This window comes from Siniperca chuatsi, linkage group LG24 (genome assembly GCF_020085105.1).
Source record: "Siniperca chuatsi isolate FFG_IHB_CAS linkage group LG24, ASM2008510v1, whole genome shotgun sequence".
Classification (NCBI taxonomy): Eukaryota; Metazoa; Chordata; class Actinopteri; order Centrarchiformes; family Sinipercidae; genus Siniperca; species Siniperca chuatsi.
This window is the reverse complement of record NC_058065.1, coordinates 1,915,652-1,933,309: the sequence shown is the minus strand read 5'-3', so window position 1 is coordinate 1,933,309 and position 17,658 is coordinate 1,915,652. Positions and strand designations below refer to the sequence as shown.

The 17,658-nt window shown below is 43.2% G+C and overlaps 2 protein-coding genes across 5 annotated transcripts in view; both read right to left on the bottom strand.

Moving 5' to 3' along the window:
- LOC122871898 (protein NLRC3-like) overlaps window positions 1-10,424 on the bottom strand; it is a 43,237-nt gene extending 32,813 nt beyond the window's left edge. The window contains exons 1-2 of one of the 2 annotated variants that reach the window (XM_044187472.1): window positions 10,349-10,424; window positions 8,461-8,588 (exon numbers count right to left, since the gene is read on the bottom strand). In XM_044187472.1, the coding sequence (XP_044043407.1) occupies window positions 8,461-8,546 (86 nt within the window). In that variant the 5' untranslated portion in view covers window positions 8,547-8,588; window positions 10,349-10,424. The remainder of the gene's footprint in view (window positions 1-8,460; window positions 8,589-10,348) is intronic. The other variant, XM_044187470.1, reaches the window with a different exon arrangement.
- Window positions 1,981-3,950, bottom strand: LOC122871998 (neoverrucotoxin subunit alpha-like). Of its 3 annotated transcripts, none has more exons than XM_044187660.1 (3): window positions 2,669-3,079; window positions 2,399-2,445; window positions 1,981-2,249 (listed from the first exon to the last, which is right to left on the bottom strand). In XM_044187660.1, exons 1-3 carry the CDS (start codon window positions 2,692-2,694, stop codon window positions 1,984-1,986), a joined length of 339 nt encoding a protein of 112 aa, XP_044043595.1. In that variant the 5' UTR covers window positions 2,695-3,079; the 3' UTR covers window positions 1,981-1,983. The 3 variants fall into 3 exon arrangements, 1 of the variants encoding a protein (XP_044043595.1); XR_006376964.1 differs by lacking the exon at window positions 2,669-3,079 and adding an exon at window positions 3,924-3,950 and having other exon boundaries at window positions 1,988-2,249; XR_006376963.1 differs by lacking the exon at window positions 2,669-3,079 and adding an exon at window positions 3,460-3,506 and having other exon boundaries at window positions 1,991-2,249.
- Window positions 10,425-17,658: the final 7,234 nt, after the last annotated feature.

Below are 17,658 nucleotides of genomic sequence, written 5' to 3'. Positions count from 1 at the left end.
CATTTAAAGGCATCATTCTCTTATTTGTAGTTTTTACTTAATGAAAAAAACCCATTTGGTCTTAAACACACCAAATCAATTAACAATATTGAATAACCAATATAAAGTCAATTTACATAATACTAAAAATACAGACTTTAAAAGTCCATATATCTTACAGGGGGCAATAATTCTAGTACATTTTAGGTACAGTAATAACAGCATGTATGGGAGGAAGGGATAGGCTACATGGCAGAAATACTACACCATCAGGTGTTGGGATTTCAGGCCTTCAAACCTGAACCTCCAATAATCAGTTTGGAGCCCAGAACTGAAACGTCCACACACTTTCAACCCGACATCCTGCGCACTCATCCCTCACCTACTGCCCAGCATGCTAATAATAATAATAAAACTTTATTCATAGAGCACTTATCAAAACAAGCACAGACAACAAGAGAAATATAAAGAAATAAAATACAAAAATAAACAGTTCAGGTAAAATCAGGATCTGCTTTCAGATAAAAATGTGTTTTGAGACGAGACTTAAACGAAGACTCTGACTCAGACAGCCTGATGTCTTCGGGCAGGTTGTTCCAGAGCCTCGGGGCCCTGATGGCAAAAGCTCTGTCCCCCTTAGTTTCCATCCATTAGTGAACAGGATGTTACAGTAATCGTGAGGAGATAAAAGCACGTTCAACAGTTTCTGCATCACTAAGTGACATGAAGTATGTATCTTCCTCCCTCGTGTCTTTTTGTTTTGTGCCTTACATCTGAAAATGATTCTGCTGTGTAGAAAAATAGACTTTAGGTTTGTTTAGATACATTCAACTCTTTCGTGTTCATTTTCTTTCAACACGTGCAGCAATTAAGTATCAAACTTAAAGGACCAAACCAGTGTTTTTGTAAGTTTTAGCTCTATTTTTCAAATACATACAACTTTAACAAACATTTAGCAGGAGGCACAGACAGCTCCCATTCATTTCCATTTTAAAGCAAACTGTATGAACATAATGCCAGGGAGGAGACAGAATCTAAATAAAGTAGTACTGTTAGAAGGTTAATACCAAACTGAAGGTTTAACTCCATATAACATCTGAAACCTCTGAATCATTAAAAGTAGAGGTTTCTGTCTTTGAAAGAGTTTATATTGCTGTTCCAAACTTCACTGACAGTTCAGTGATTTCTGCAGACGCACTAGAACTTAAACTTTATTGTTCTCTGGATGAAAACGTTGGTCCTGAGCTGGAAGCTGAGTCACTGTAGGAACAAATCTCCCCTGTGAAACCAAATTACAGAAATAAATACTAGACGTTTCCAGAGAGAAGATTAATGGTCATATTTAACAATCTTTTCTTCTTCGTGAGCTTCAGGAATGAAAGGAAAGTGAAAATAATTGACCAAATATAATAACAGTCTTTAGGATCAGCTCATTTTTCATGATGATGCCAAATGTGACTTCTTCCTTTTTAAATGTCGTTAATCCAAGAAAACAACCGTGAGCATGAAAATGTTGGGCTTTATTTACAGCTGTTAGATGGAGAAGCTTTGAAAATCACTTTGAGTTCATTGATGAATTTATGACAATAACCTGAAAGATTTCTGTAGCTGTGATCCTGTACAGACTCAACTGATGTGTTTCTCTAACAGGAGGAGACTCTCCCTCCTACAGAGAACACAGAGACACTGAGGAACCAGACCAGGACCAGAAGACCTCAAAGCCAGGATAAAGAGGTTCAGTGAATGTGGTGTTGAAGGTGTGGAGGTGGATCAGTGTGTCAGAGGAGACTCTGTAGAAGGACAGAGTGCCAGCAGGACAGTCCACATACACTGCTGCTCTGTGAGACAGAGTCAGAGTCAGAGTCAGAGGAGGAGGAGGAGGAGTCGGAGATGGGTGTTCTGTCTGTTATTGTGCCAGACAGAGTAACCACTGCAGAAAAGACTCCAGGACATCATTCTCTCCAAAGCAGTCAGAGACAGTCTCCAGGACTGATCATTCCCTCATCAAATCACACAGTCTTCACTGTTTCCTCTCCTTCTGCTGATTCCTCTGTAACTCACTGATATAACAACCCATCCTCTCCACTCGACCTCCCAGTAACAGCGACCAGTCAGACCATTTCTACACAGCAGCTGAGACCAGCAGACAAACCTGTCTGGATGATCAGGATATGGCTGATCCTCCTCCACATGTGTCGCCTTCCTGTTGTCGTCAGACAGTTTGATCTTTCTGTTCACTGTGTTTGTGTCGAGTGTGAGTTCACAGGAATCTGATGGAGAGAACGAGACACAACACAGCTGCAGTTATTAATCTATCATCTGTTTGATGACGACATCATCGAATGAATGATGTTACAGTTTGAAGATGGCTGAATGTGTGCTGCTTTGTTTTCATGAATCAAAGTAAAAACACACTTACACTTCCTCAGACCTGGTCTCAGCCATCGGACTCCACCGGGCTCCACCCTGAAAGGAGGAGGGGGGTCAGACCAGCACGTCCTCTTTCAGCACGCAGACATGGACATTACATTACTCTCATACACATCTACACAATCTGTGCCTCCGGCCTGCTTCTCCCTGCCCCCCCTGCTCCTCTTCACCTCTGCCTCTCTCCTCAGACACTGAGAGTGACCCACAGGATGTTGGTGTGTGTGAAAGAGGAGGACGACATCTGATCACACACACAAACCTCTTTTTGGATCGTCCCGTCTCCATTAAGAGTCCCACTTCAACAGCCCTCCTTGGTTCCAGACCTCTGCCATAAACCAGGTGACAGAGACTCCCAGACTGTTTCCCTCCAAACCCTCACGAGTGTCAGAAAACCTCTTTCTGACAGAAACAGCATCGTTTCATGTGCTGGATGTTTTGTGCGTGTTCATGTTACTGTGGTCTGGTGCTGAACTGACATCTGTGATGTATATTACAGCAGGAATAATTCCTGTCAGGATCACTTCTGTCTCACTGTGCTGCACACGTCATGTTCGACGTCACTCGAAGCAGAAATAATGACAGTTTGGGGAAAACTCCTCTCAGATTTAAATCTGCTGTGACAAACGTGACGTGTCCAGATGTGAGTACAGGAACATCTGTAAAAACAGGTGGAACTCAGCCCTCCACCTGCTCCACCTGGGATCGCCAACACCACCTCAACAACCTGCGCTGCATCCAGCAGCAGCATCTGGTCCAGGACTTGGCCTGCATGAACGCTGAACGCTGCTTAAAGAGCAATTACATTTATACTGAACCTTTCCTGGAAACGAGCGTTTGAAGAGTTGATGCAGGATTTGATGTTTCACAAGCTGTCTTTTACTTAGTTAGAGATGTTTTTCTTGTTTTTTTATGTTTTCTTCTAAAACCAGATGGTTTTATGACTTGTGTGTCTTCTTTTGCTGTGTTCATATACCTCTCATATCCACCTTTAACCAAAAAGACCTCTTCTATCAGACTGACTGTCTGTGGCTGCAGCAGGCCTCTTCATACCTGAGAGTGTCCAGTCTCCAGTGTGGATCCTCCAGTCCTGCAGACAGCAGCTTCACTCCTGAGTCTCCTGGATGATTGTAGCTCAGGTCCAGCTCTCTCAGATGGGAGGGGTTGGAGCTCAGAGCTGAGGCCAGAGAAGCACAGCCTTCCTCTGTGATCAGACAGCCTGACAGCCTGCAAACACACAAAACAACACACATGGCAGATCATCTGAGGGTCCTGCAGCGTCCATCAGATACAGGAAGAGACTGTCTCTAAATATACTGAATCAGGGAGTTAACAGTAACCACGTCATTGTGATCTAAATGTTAAAGAATCTATAGTGTAGAAACTACTGTTGAAGTTTAGTTAGTCCTTTGATGAATCATATTAGCAGACACAATCCTACACAGGTTAGCTGTTTATCAACTAATGTAAATCAGATTTAAAATGGTCACCAGTTAAATGGGTTAATTAATCCTGACCTGAGAGTTTCCAGTTTACAATGTGGACTCTCCAGTCCAGCAGACAGCAGCTTCACTCCTGAATCCTGCAGGTTGTTGTTACTCAGGTCCAGCTCTCTCAGACTAGAGGACTGGGAGCTGAGAACTGAGGACAGAGCTTCACAGCTTCTCTCTGAGAGGTTACAGTCACTCAGTCTGGAGAGACAACAGTAAGGAAACAAGTAAAAGTTTTTAACTAACTTTCTCCTGTTGAAAGATAACAGCGTATTTAATCATGAATAAACCCCACTATGTATCTACTTACAGAGCTTTGTTGGAGGCTTTGACCACTGGCAGCAGCCTCAGAAGAGCCTCCTCTGAAGCAGAGTATTTCTTCAGGTCAAACACGTCCAGATCTTTTTCTGATGACAGTAAGATGAAGACCAGAGCTGACCACTGAGCAGGAGACAGTTTATCTGTGGAGAGACTTCCTGAACTCAGGGACTGTTGGATCTGCTCCACTAGAGAACGATCATTCAGTTCATTCAGACAGTGGAACAGATTGATGCTTTTCTCTGCAGAGGGAGTCTCTTCGATCTTCTTCATGATGTACTGGACTGTTACCGGATTGGCTTTTGAGCCACTTCCTTTCTGTGTCAGCAGGCCTCGTAGGAGAGTCTGATTGGTCTGCAGTGAAAGTCCCAGGAGGAAGCGGAGGAACAAGTCCAAGTGTCCATTTGGACTCTGTAAGGCCTTGTCCACAGCACACTGGTACACGTGTGTCACTGCAGATTCATGTTTTCTTGTTTTAGACTTCTGGGATGTTGATTGTTCTTCTGGCATCAGATTGACACCAGAGCTGATGAATGTCAGATGGACATGAAGAGCAGCCAGAAACTCCTGAACGCTCAGATGGACGAAACAGAACACCTTGTCCTGGTACAGCCCTCTCTCCTCTCTAAAGATCTGTGTGAACACTCCTGAGTACACTGAGGCTGCTCTGATATCGATGCCACACTCTGTCAGGTCTGATTCATAGAAGATCAGGTTGCCTTTCTGCAGCTGCTCAAAAGCCAGTTTTCCCAGAGACTCAATCATCTTCCTGCTCTCTGGAGTCCAGTGTGGATCTGTCTCAGCTCCTCCATCATACTTGATGTTCTTCAGTTTGGACTGAACCACCAGGAAGTGGATGTACATCTCAGTCAGGGTCTTGGGCAGCTCTCCCCTCTTTCTGGTTTTCAACACATCCTCCAGAACTGTAGCAGTGATCCAGCAGAAGACTGGGATGTGGCACATGATGTGGAGGCTTCGTGATGTCTTGATGTGGGAGATGATTCTGCTGGCCTGCTCCTCATCTCTGAATCTCTTCCTGAAGTACTCCTCCTTCTGTGGGTCAGTGAACCCTCTGACCTCTGTCACCATGTCAACACACTCAGGAGGGATCTGATTGGCTGCTGCAGGTCGTGTGGTTATCCAGAGGCGAGCAGAGGGAAGCAGGTTCCCCCTGATGAGGTTTGTCAGCAGCACATCCACTGAGGTGGACTCTGTAACATCAGTCAGGATTTTTGTGTTGTGGAAGTCCAGAGGAAGTCGACACTCATCCAGACCATCTAAGATGAACACAACCTGGAACTCTTCAAACCTGCAGATTCCTGCTTCTTTGGTTTCAGTAAAGAAGTGATGAACAAGTTCCACCAAGCTGTACTTTTTCTCTTTCAGCACATTCAGCTCTCTGAAAGTGAATGGAAATGTGAAGTGTATGTCCTGGTTGGCTTTGTCTTCAGCCCAGTCCAGAGTGAACTTCTGTGTTAGGACTGTTTTCCCAATGCCAGCCACTCCCTTTGTCATCACCGTTCTGATTGGTTCATCTCTTCCAGGTGAGGGTTTAAAGATGTCTTCTTGTCTGATTGTTGTTTCTGGTCTGTCTGGTTTCCTGGATGCTGTTTCAATCTGTCTGACCTCATGTTCATCATTGACCTCTGCAGTCCCTCCCTCTGTGATGTAGAGCTCTGTGTAGATCTGGTTCAGAAGGGTTGGGTTTCCTGCTTTAGCGATCCCCTCAAACACACACTGGAACTTCTCCTTCAGGTTAGATTTAAGTTTACGCTGACAAACTGCAGATTGACTTCCTGAATGAAAACACAACAAAGAAGATCAGGTGATTTATAAATAAAATGTGACAATTTAATTCCCCTAAAGAATGCATATCGAAAACACATTTTCCCTCCATCTCTTGAGACATCAGTAAATGTCCCATTTATCCAGCATGTTAAAACTTTAGAGAAATCCTCTTACCGCTCTCCAGACAGTCAGCCAGCTCCTCCTGCTTCATTCTCCTCAGGAAGTGCAGTGTGATCTTCAGAAATGCCTCTCTGCTGCTCCTCCTCTGCTCTTCCTCCTCAGCGTCCAACACCTCCTCATCCTCCATCTGACTCTCTAAGCATTCTGGGTAATCTGATCTCAGAACCTTCTGCATCTTCTTCAGCTCGTTCTTCACAAAAGTGACAATGTTCTCCTCCAGCAGCTGGAACAGAATATTATATGAATGACACAATCAAACTAAAATCATGGAACCAAACATCAGATCCATGTTGGACAGACTGACAATCCACTGGTCTGAAAAGTGCAGCATGGAGATTATTGTGAACAGAATAGATGTAAAAGTAGTTGTTGTACATGTACAGACCATAAATATGGAGTCCAGGTGCGTTTGATGCTGCTGGGCAGACTGACCACTGGGAACCTCTGAGCTCTCCTGGTCGACTCTGTGGAGGAATCATGAAGAATTAGCTCACATTATGTCCGTCCACACGGAGACAAACACAAGATAAAGGTCCTCTGAGTTGTGTTTGTTGATTACAACATTGAATCAGATGGTTTCCCCTGACATTACAATGTTGGTCATACTGCTGATCCCACTGTGAATCAACAGTCATGTCTGCATTTCTGTGCAGCTTTCAATTTACTGCATTGGTTCACCAGCTTGTCTGGTTTAGTCCGTCCAGCTCTCATTGACCCCCATAATACTGTGGACATCAACGCGTAGCTCACACAAGCTAACTGGATGCTATCTGTCCTGTTCAAATTGGTAGTGAGTCACAATAAACTTGTAGCAGGTGAAGTGAGTGAAACAGGAACACCAAAGAGAAAACCAGAGAATACTGGATCAAACCAAAGCTGAGGGTGATTTCACACTGAACTGTGTGTCAAATGAAAGCTAGAACGTACTTCTCTGGGCTACAGGTAAGCAAACAGGTACTGTTTAGTGTTGTTCATTGAAGCTGGTATGGTTGTTTCTTTTACATGGACTTCACTTTACACACGTGTTCGTGTGTAGAAACACATAAACACAGTTTCTGATCCGCACAGACCAAACCATTCTCAGGAAATTGGATCGAACAATCAACACATGTTTGAGCTTTGGTAGAGGTGAATATTGTCTCCTCTGAAAACTAGAACATTTTGATTGATGGAGGAACTCAGTGGAATCAGGGTTAGCCTTCGTTAGCAGCTAGCATCTTTTAGCCTCATTAAAATCACTGTTTTATTCTCCTGCAGTCGGTGAAAGACAACAGTCAGAACGTGTGTGGTGAGAAAAAATGTTAAACTGAAGTAAAGAGCTGAAGACAGTGGTTATACTGGTTATACTGGACAGCTTTCACACGGAGAATATAAATGTATGTGAAGAATAACGATGCTGAAAATAAACAAACAGGTTTAATAAAACTTCTCTGGATAAATAACAGTTAAAACATGAATCAGTGATATTTTAACGTTTTAACAGTTTACCTCTTTCCAGCAGAGGGCTGTTCTTTAAAATTAATGAGAGCACCCTTTGACCGGTCACTCTTGAAGGACACACAGCTGGGTCCAGGTCCAGGTTCAGGTCCAGGTTCAGGTCCATAAGAAGCTGGTCTCCCAGAGATCCTGTTGGACAGAGAGGAAGACCACCAGGGATGGAAATTCACTTTTTAGTCTTCAGACTCAGAAGCTGCTGGAGAAACTAGCAGCTATCAGCAAGAAAAGGATCAACACACCAAAGTTCAATAAAACATGAAGCTGAATGATTTCAGTCTGTGTATCATCGCTTCATTTTCCTATAAAATATTAGACCAAAGCAGTTCCAATGTTAAACTGAAGTCAAGAGCTGAAGACTGGTTATACTGGTTATACTGGGCAGCTTTCACGTGTGAGAATATAAATGTATGTGAAGAAGAACGATGCTGAAAATAAACAAACAGGTTTAATAAAATTTCTCTGGATAAATAACAGTTAAAACATGAATCAGTAATATTTTAATGTTTTAAGAGATTACCTCTTTGCAGCAGAGGGTCGTCGTCCTTTAAAATTAATGAAGCAACCCACTGACTGGTCACTCTTGAAGGACACACAGCTGGGTCCAGGTCCAGGTCCAGACTCAGGTCCAAGTCCAGTTCCAGCAGAGTCTGGTCTCTGCTGCTCTGGCCTTGAACACAACACACACACAGAGCTTTGAGTGTGAATAATGATGGTGCAGTGATCTGAGTGCTGAGCTCTGACATGGAGAAGAGTCATGGACAGTTAGAGATCCTCATCTCACCTCTGAGCTCTGGTCTGGCTGCCATGTTCCCCACACAGACTGGTTTTAGAGGAGGGGCCCTCCTCTCTGTCCTCACACTGATTCATGCTGCTGAACTCACATCCACATCAGCTCACACACACTTTGATCTGGAGAGGAAACACAAATCCTTTATCTGCACATCAACTGAAATCCTCCTTTCCATCATTTCTCCTGTAAGAAGATCAGCTGCTCCTCCAGTGATTGGCTGTTACTTTCTGTTTCATATCAGTGTCAGCTGAATGCAGTCAGACAGCAGTGAGGCAGAGGAAGCTGCCATCAGCTGCTGGACTTCTACTATCAGGCCACTAGATGGCGTCATGAAGCTGCAGTGAAGTGCAGATTTACCTTCACCGACACGCTGATTGAATTTGACGGGAAGCTTCAGTTTCTTTAATATTCAGTCAGTTCAAAACTAAAACTTTCAGTTACGCCTGAATGATTGTTATTAAACTTGTCCGAGTGCGTTTGACGCAAAGTGTCGCCCAAATGATTGTAATGGACCTCAGCTCTACATGTTGGAGGCCGCACACTGTTCTGTACATTAAACTGCTTCTGGGAGTTATTCTGTTACGTTGCTCTTCGTATTCATTTAGTTTCCGTTTGATTTCTTCCTTTAGTGATACTTTTATATACTTTGTTCTGTTTCGTTTCGTTCTCATTTAAAATATTGTGAATATTTGTTCAGACCTGTTCTGTGTCTAGTGTGGAGGAGCTACAGCTGTATTGTATTGTGCCATCCTGTGTTGTATGAAGACAATAAAGCTGAACCTTCAACCTCGATAAGGAGCCCAAAGTCCACAGAGGTGAACCTGAACGTCAGACAAACTAATGTGGCAGCAACAAATATTCTACTTCATCTCTGAGACCAAAGTGTATCTGAACGGCTGCTGTCACTGTTATATTATTACTTTATTATTGTGTCACTGATGTGTAACTAGAACTCTGTGTTGTAGCTGGCTGAGGTGGAGCCACTTTGAACTGTTTTATACACTTTGAGGAAGTTTAATGTTTAATAGTGAATCTGAAAAGTAACAACACGTAGTGAAGTAAACAGTCAAATATAGGCAGATACAGAGCAGAACTATAAAGCAGCAGAAATATTCAAGGAAAGTACAAGTACTTCAAGATTGTACTGAAATGTACTCAGTTACTTTCAACGACTGGAGGTCACACGCGCACACAGATCCTTCCAAAATAAAAGACTGGCAGGCTCAATAAAGCCCTTCCAGAAAATATTACAACATTCATTTAAAGGAAATCTCTTTGATTTGATTATTGATCGCGTTTAAGTATAAACTGACATCATTTATAATGAATTGATTATTCATTAATTATAGTTTCATAATGTATTTGTTTAATCAAAGCAAAGCTTGTGAGCTCCTCTGCCCTCTGAATGCTCCTTCCTGCTGTCTGCACATCAGTCCTGTGGTGGAAATATAACGACACAAACAGCTGTTCTCCAGCGGCTGTCCGGCCGAGCGAGGCCGCATTTAGTGGCTCAGACAGCGGGAGAGCAGCGGCTCGTCTCCGCCTCCTCCACAGGCTGATTCAGGCAGGAAAAGCTGCCTTCAGCCATCAGTCAGTGGAGCTACACAGTAATAACGACTCTGTGTCCAGCTGCTGAGGATCCGCTGACTCTGCTGCTGCTCTTATTCCGCCGCTTACACTCCCAGACACCGACACAACATGGCGGAGATTTGTAACATTAATGGCGGCTGTTTGGCCTCCTTCGTCCCGGGTTTCCAGTTAAACTCAGTTAAACTGAGTTAAAATGAAGCGTCGAGCGGCAGCTTTCTGCTGTTTCTGTGGAACTAAGCTGCCGACAGCTTGTGTTAACGAGTCAAACACTTCAGACGGGTTACATTACCTTCAGCTGCAGCTTCAGAGGAGAAAACTATCTGCGCCACGACGTTCAGAGAAAGTGAAAGTAAACTTTGAACAGGAAACACCCAGAGAGGCGCGTGACTGTTAAACATGAACTATATCTGTTAATAAGTTGAGATGAAGTCGCTGTTTAATGAGCACATGAAGATAAAAGAGCTGGAAGCAGAGGACATGCTCATTTGAAAGCAGCTTTGTGAGTTTCAACTGAGTGTTGGTTACTATGGTAACTTAGTCGGTCAGTTAAAAAAAGTAATCTGGTTTTATCAAAGAAAAGTGAAACAGTCCTTTTCTTCAATGTAGATTTTTCCTAAAGAGACTAAAAGCAGTGATTTCTGCTGCAGTCTGACTCTGAACTCAACACGTTAAACTTCATATCAGTTTTGTGTGAGTTCACGTTGTTAGGCGAGTAGGGAAGCTTCCCAGCATGCAGCAGGAGAAACAGACTCAGGAGGCCTTCCTCAAGACAAGTGCACCAGGTTCAGACTTACGGACTCGGGAGGAAATGAACCTGCAACCTGCTGCTCAGCATCAGCAGAACCAAGCAGCTGACGGAGATTTTAGGAGCAACAAGACTCCCACTGTCTCCATCAGTGGAGCTGAGGTGGAGCAGGTGGACACTTTCAGGCTCCTGGAATCAGCATCACAGAGAACCTGTCGTGGTAAACCAGGTCCCAGTTCAGGGACTTGTTGGGAAAATGAAGATACAAAAGCTTACTGGGGGCAGCAGAGTCCAAACAGAAGCAACTGACAATCCAACAGGTGAACAGGAACAAAGTGCAGGCAGCAAGTACAGGTTCAGGTTAAGGATCAGGTTCAGGTTCAACACTGTGGGGGTACCTGGGAATGAGGAGCAGTTGGATGTAGGAGTCAGGAGGACAGTCTGGGGCATCTGGTTGATGGATGGCAGGTCTGCAGAGTTCCTCAGAAATGCTTGGTGGGCCTGGGGAAGTGAGAAGGGGCTGGAGACAGAAACAGAGGGGCAGAACTGGCGTGAGATGTGGACGGTCCAGGACCAGAGGACTCTGCAGCGGGTGATTAAAACCACCCAGAACATCAGTGGTTCCACCTTACAGAGCGTCAGCGATGTCGCTGAGATGAGCTGCAGAGCCCAGAGGAAACTAAAAGACCGCTTTTGTTTCACTGTGTTGTAAAAAGACAATAAAGCTGAACCCTGACGAGGAGCCCAAAGTCCACAGAGGCAGCGCGGCTGTTAAACACGAAGCTTTACTTTAAGCCACATGTGATCAAAGTCAGCAGCTGAACCACACATCAAACTTTATCTTTTACTCATAAAACACAAACATCCCGAATCCATGAAGGTGAAAGAATCAGATCTGGTTTCTTAAAGTGTTGCTCATTTTACTTTTTGAACAGAACAAAAGAAATGCATTTAACCAACCAGCGTCCTTAACTTTTCTTCATTGTTTCTTCTGAGCTGAATGTTTCTGTGTGAATCTGCACAGCGATGGAGCCTGAACCTGCAGCATGGAGGGGCGCCGTGGTGTCAGACAGTCTGAAGAAGCTCTGCTGTAGAGAACTAAAGGCAGATCGACGATGACGACCTAAATACTACATTTAATACTCCACCACTACACATTAGCCCTAAAACTGTTTTATGTGATGAAGTACATGTAGTATAAAGTACTACAGTAAAGTGTATGTAGTATAATGTACTGCAGTAAAGTACATGTAGTATAAAGTACTGCAGTAAAGTACATGTAGTATAAAGTACTGCAGTAAAGTATATGTAGTATAAAGTAGTGTAATAAAGTATATGTAGTATAAAGTACTGCAGTAAAGTACAGTGGTATGCAAAAGTGTTTGCCTCCTTCCTGATTACTTATGTTTTTGCATGTTTGTCACACTTAAATGTTTCAGATCATCAAACAAATGTAAATATTAGTCAAAGATAACACAAGTAAACACAAAATGCAGTTTTTAAATGAAGGTTGTTATTATTAAGTAGAAACAGCACGCGTGAAAAATAAAGATGCATGAAAACCAAATCTAGACAAGCTTTATTCTTATTGATTGTACCGCTGATTAATTCAAAAGCACTAAGTGGTGTTACTTCCTGTTTGTTTAAATCAAATGCAAATAAAAGGCTCAAACTGAACTGTTCTCATTCTGTACTGCAACATCTCAGACGAACCTCTGCAGCTCTTTGACATTTAAGACAGATTTTATTCTGCAGTTTGCCAGTGGGAGTAAAAGTGAAGGATTTTTCCTTTTATGTTTCACTTTAGTCCAAAATTGTCGTATGTGCTGTGTAGTGGTATGTGGACCCAAAAGCAGATTATCAGGAAGCGGTATCAGGGTGAAGTAGCCGGATGACTACAGTGTTTATTGGGTGGTGGTATGCAGGTAAGTACAGGCAGACCGGTAGGCAGACAGGTAATGAACAGACAAAAGGCAGATAGGTTACCGGCTGGCAGTGGTGGAAGCAGGGGAGTGAGTCCAAGGTGGCAAACAGTTCACAAGGGAGCAGGCAAAATACAATAGTTTACCTCTCTGGCCTCCTCGTGTTGCAAGCTTAGTGATGTCCCTGTTTGATTTACCTCTGCCTAATTCAGTCGGCCTTTGTGCTTCAGACCAGGCTCACCTGCCTGCCTGCTCTCACCAGACACTCCACGCCGTCTCCAGCAAGCCACAATGGATTCATCCACCCGTCAGCCTGCCTCAGTCTCCCTCAGCCACTGCCACTCCGACTCCCTCGGATCCCTCAACCCTCTCCATCTCCATTCCCCACTGCCCTTTACAATAACTGCCCCTTTTATCACGGTTTGTCTCTGAGTCTGCTTCTGGGTACAAATCTGCAAATCCTAACGGAAACACTTTCAACACAACTGCTTCACAGTGATTCTGTGCTTCAGAAAGCTTCGTTTCCCCCATAACTACTCAGAACCGCTGTGTTCCTCTTGACGTCGACCTTCAAAGGTTTGTCTTGTTTTCAGAGAGTGAGATCAGTGTAGTGTTTAGATGAGTGATAACAATGTTGGAGTGTTAACAGTCTGATGACTCTAACCTTGTTGTCCATGCAGCCTCCAACTCGCCTTCCTCTTCATCAGTGGGATGATGCTGCCCTCTGCTGGACTGGAAGAATTCAACAATCTGAACATTTTCATAAAGGTGTAGGCCGCACAAAACCTTTAAGGGCACATTCACTAAATGTAAAGAGAGCAGGTTTGTCAGGCTGTGATACACTATATGGCCAAAAGTATGTGGACAGCTGACAGAGTAACATGTGACTATGACATCATGTCCACTCTTCTGGTTTCAGTCTTTCCAGCAGATGTTGAACCTGCTGCAGGTATTCGCTCCCATTCAGACTCCAGAGCATCAGTGAGGTCCAGCACTGATGTCGGTGATCAGGTCTGGATCACAGTCGGCGTTCCAGTTCATCCCAAAGGTACGGTGGCCGGGAAGTGCAAAACAACATTACAAAGTGTGAAACAATTTTACAAAGCTCGAGACAAATTTACATTTTGGAAAACATATTAACAAGATGCAAAACACTTTTACCAGTCCCGAAACAAATTTACAATGACAGATTCTTCACGGAGAGGGAATGTACCACACACCGGAAGTGACGCGGTAAATTCGTGTTGTGGTTGTGGAGTTAATGGCGTAAATAAAGTTTATGGTGACCGAACATGGACTGCGGCCGAGGGATGTTTTGCCCGTTTTGTGGCAAACACATGAGCAGCTTAACGCGGTTTTGCTTTACGTGTGGTCGGTGTTTGGAGTTTCTAAAGGACGCGGACCAGACGGAAACACCGGGGACGTCTCGACAGCCGGACAGTGCTAAGCAAAGTAAGTTGTTATTTGCTATTTTTTTAGTGTAGCTAAACGCTAGCTATCTGAGGCCATGTGAATAAAAATCAGTAATGCTAATAATGATTTTTTGAGCGGCTTATAACTTTCTGTTTTGAAACAGAAGTCTGTCCATTTCAGCAGAACAGCCATGCCCACCATACAAACAGTTCATGGAGTACAGAAGCTCGAAGTCAAAAGAACGGCAGTCTTTTAACTTTGGGCCAAAAGGAAGATTTAAGCCTAAAGAAAGAAAACACGTCCAGGTAAGTTGTACTGACCGTCCTATACAAGTTTGCAATGCTCTATATGTATTTGTGTGTATGTGTGTATTTATTGTACCTATGTATACATTCATTATATATCTTTGTTATTTTACTAGATAAATGTAGGACTGATGGTGCCGCATGAAACTGATGGAGCCGATTTAAAACCTCTAAGAGGGAAAACACTCCCGTTATTTGCAGACCCGGAGGTAGCAGCACCTGATCTACTGAAACAAGCTGCACACAAAATGAGAACATTTAACAAGGACGTGCACGAAGGACCTCACGTCCTTTTGTGTCCAGACTGCTCAGAGGTGGTCCATGTGCCTGGCTCAGAAAGGACATTCAAACTGGCAGAATATAAACAGGAAACAGGAAAGACAAATTCCAGGATCCCTTTTTCATTTGCCCAGAAAAACACTATAAAAAAGGGCACACACACACACACACACACACACACACACACACACACACACACACACACACACACACACACACACACACACACACACACACACACACACACACACACACACACACACTCACACACACACACACTCACACACTCACACACACACTAACACTCACACACACACTCACACACACACTCTCACACACACACACACACTCACACACACACACACACACACACACTCACACACACACACACACACACACTCACACACACACACACACACACACACACACACACACACACACACACACACACACACAACACACACACAACACACACACACACACACACACACACACACACACACACACACACACACACACACACACACACACACACACACACACACACTCACACACACACACACTCACACACACACACACACACACACACACACTCACACACACACACACACATACACACTCACACACACACACACACACACACACTCACACACACTCACACACACACACACACACACACACAAAACACTCACACACACACACACGCACACTCTCACACACACACTCACACACACCGGTGATGCACCGGTTGATATTTCAGATGTGAAATAGAAACATTTGCTTTCTTAGCCAGGTGGAGCTCCGAGTCCAGCTGTGCAGCAGTATTGTTCCAGTCGCAGCAACTGTTCAACGAAGGGTTCGAGCCGTCACCGGCCCCCTTACCTTTCTGAGGCAACAAGTGGGAGTGAAGACTTTCAGTGAGCAAGATGTTTGTGAGAAAGTCAAAACGTCTTGCTTTGCGGCGTATGAGCGTAACTTGCTGGACTTGCTGCTCTTCATCGTTTACAGGTAAAAAGGGGTCCACAGTGGAAATGTTGAGGAGGGCTGAGAGAGGCGGAAACGGCAGCGCAGTGTGAGTAATGACAGCATGCTTGCTATTTCAAACATATTTCAACAGCAATGTGTCGTTAGTGTCTATAGTCTCTAGACGAGTTTCACCGAAAAAGCAACAGTTCAGTTCCTTTACGCTCATCTAATGCATCTATTATTCCATCTGAGCAACGCCTCTCAGCTGCTGTTTTCATCTGTTTTATTTGAAATCTTTTTAAATAAAAAGTCAGCTCCGTCCTGGTTTAGACCATCCACGCAGTAAACCTACAAAGGACATACCTCTTTAAATTAAAGGCGGGGGATGCAATTCTCATCCAGTACGCATCTTTTTGTCAAGTTCAGCTCTGACTAAACATCATAGAACAGATTTATTGGGACATTTTGTTACTTCACCCATCAGGAAACACAGACAAACATCTGCTTCATGTTGTCAAATTTGAAAAAACATCCTTCAAAGTTATTCAGTTATTTAAATATATTCAATATTTGGCAATGTGTTCAGTTAATATGGCAATCCACTCTTTGATTGTGTACATAACTAAAAATTAGGACCAACAAGAACATCGTGACAATGTACGTAACATTTAAAGGCATCATTCTCTTATTTGTAGTTTTTACTTAATGAAAAAAACCCATTTGGTCTTATAGCCTTAAACACACCAAATCAATTAACAATATTGAATAACCAATATAAAGTCAATTTGCATAATACTAAAAATACAGACTTTAAAAGTCCATATATCTTACAGGGGGCAATAATTCTAGTACATTTTAGGTACAGTAATAACAGCATGTATGGGAGGAAGGGATAGGCTACATGGCAGAAATACTACATCATCAGGTGTTGGGATTTCAGGCCTTCAAACCTGAACCTCCAATAATCAGTTTGGAGCCCAGAACTGAAACGTCCACACACTTTCAACCCGACATCCTGCGCACTCATCCCTCACCTACTGCCCAGCATGCTAATAATAATAATAAAACTTTATTCATAGAGCACTTATCAAAACAAAGTACAAACAACAAGAGAAATATAAAGAAATAAAATACAAAAATAAACAGTTCAGGTAAAATCAGGATCTGCTTTCAGATAAAAATGTGTTTTGAGACGAGACTTAAACGAAGACTCTGACTCAGACAGCCTGATGTCTTCGGGCAGGTTGTTCCAGAGCCTCGGGGCCCTGATGGCAAAAGCTCTGTCCCCCTTAGTTTCCATCCATTAGTGAACAGGATGTTACAGTAATCGTGAGGAGATAAAAGCACGTTCAACAGTTTCTGCATCACTAAGTGACATGAAGTATGTATCTTCCTCCCTCGTGTCTTTTTGTTTTGTGCCTTACATCTGAAAATGATTCTGCTGTGTAGAAAAATAGACTTTAGGTTTGTTTAGATACATTCAACTCTTTCGTGTTCATTTTCTTTCAACACGTGCAGCAATTAAGTATCAAACTTAAAGGACCAAACCAGTGTTTTTGTAAGTTTTAGCTCTATTTTTCAAATACATACAACTTTAACAAACATTTAGCAGGAGGCACAGACAGCTCCCATTCATTTCCACTTTAAAGCAAACTGTATGAACATAATGCCAGGGAGGAGACAGAATCTAAATAAAGTAGTACTGTTAGAAGGTTAATACCAAACTGAAGGTTTAACTCCATATAACATCTGAAACCTTTGAATCATTAAAAGTAGAGGTTTCTGTCTTTGGAAGAGTTTATATTGCTGTTCCAAACTTCACTGACAGTTCAGTGATTTCTGCAGACGCACTAGAACTTAAACTTTATTGTTCTCTGGATGAAAACGTTGGTCCTGAGCTGGAAGCTGAGTCACTGTAGGAACAAATCTCCCCTGTGAAACCAAATTACAGAAATAAATACTAGACGTT

What these genes read in the sequence shown, in the direction of transcription:
- LOC122871998 (XM_044187660.1), bottom strand. Translation starts at nt 2,694, where the DNA reads ATGGAGACGGGACGATCCAAAAAGAG. An exon ending in ACGGGACGATCCAAAAAGAG is followed by an intron (nt 2,446 to 2,668) that starts GTTTGTGTGTGT and finishes TCCTCCTTTCAG; the next exon opens with GGTGGAGCCCGGTGGAGTCC. An exon ending in GAGACCAGGTCTGAGGAAGT is followed by an intron (nt 2,250 to 2,398) that starts GTAAGTGTGTTT and finishes TCTCTCCATCAG; the next exon opens with ATTCCTGTGAACTCACACTC.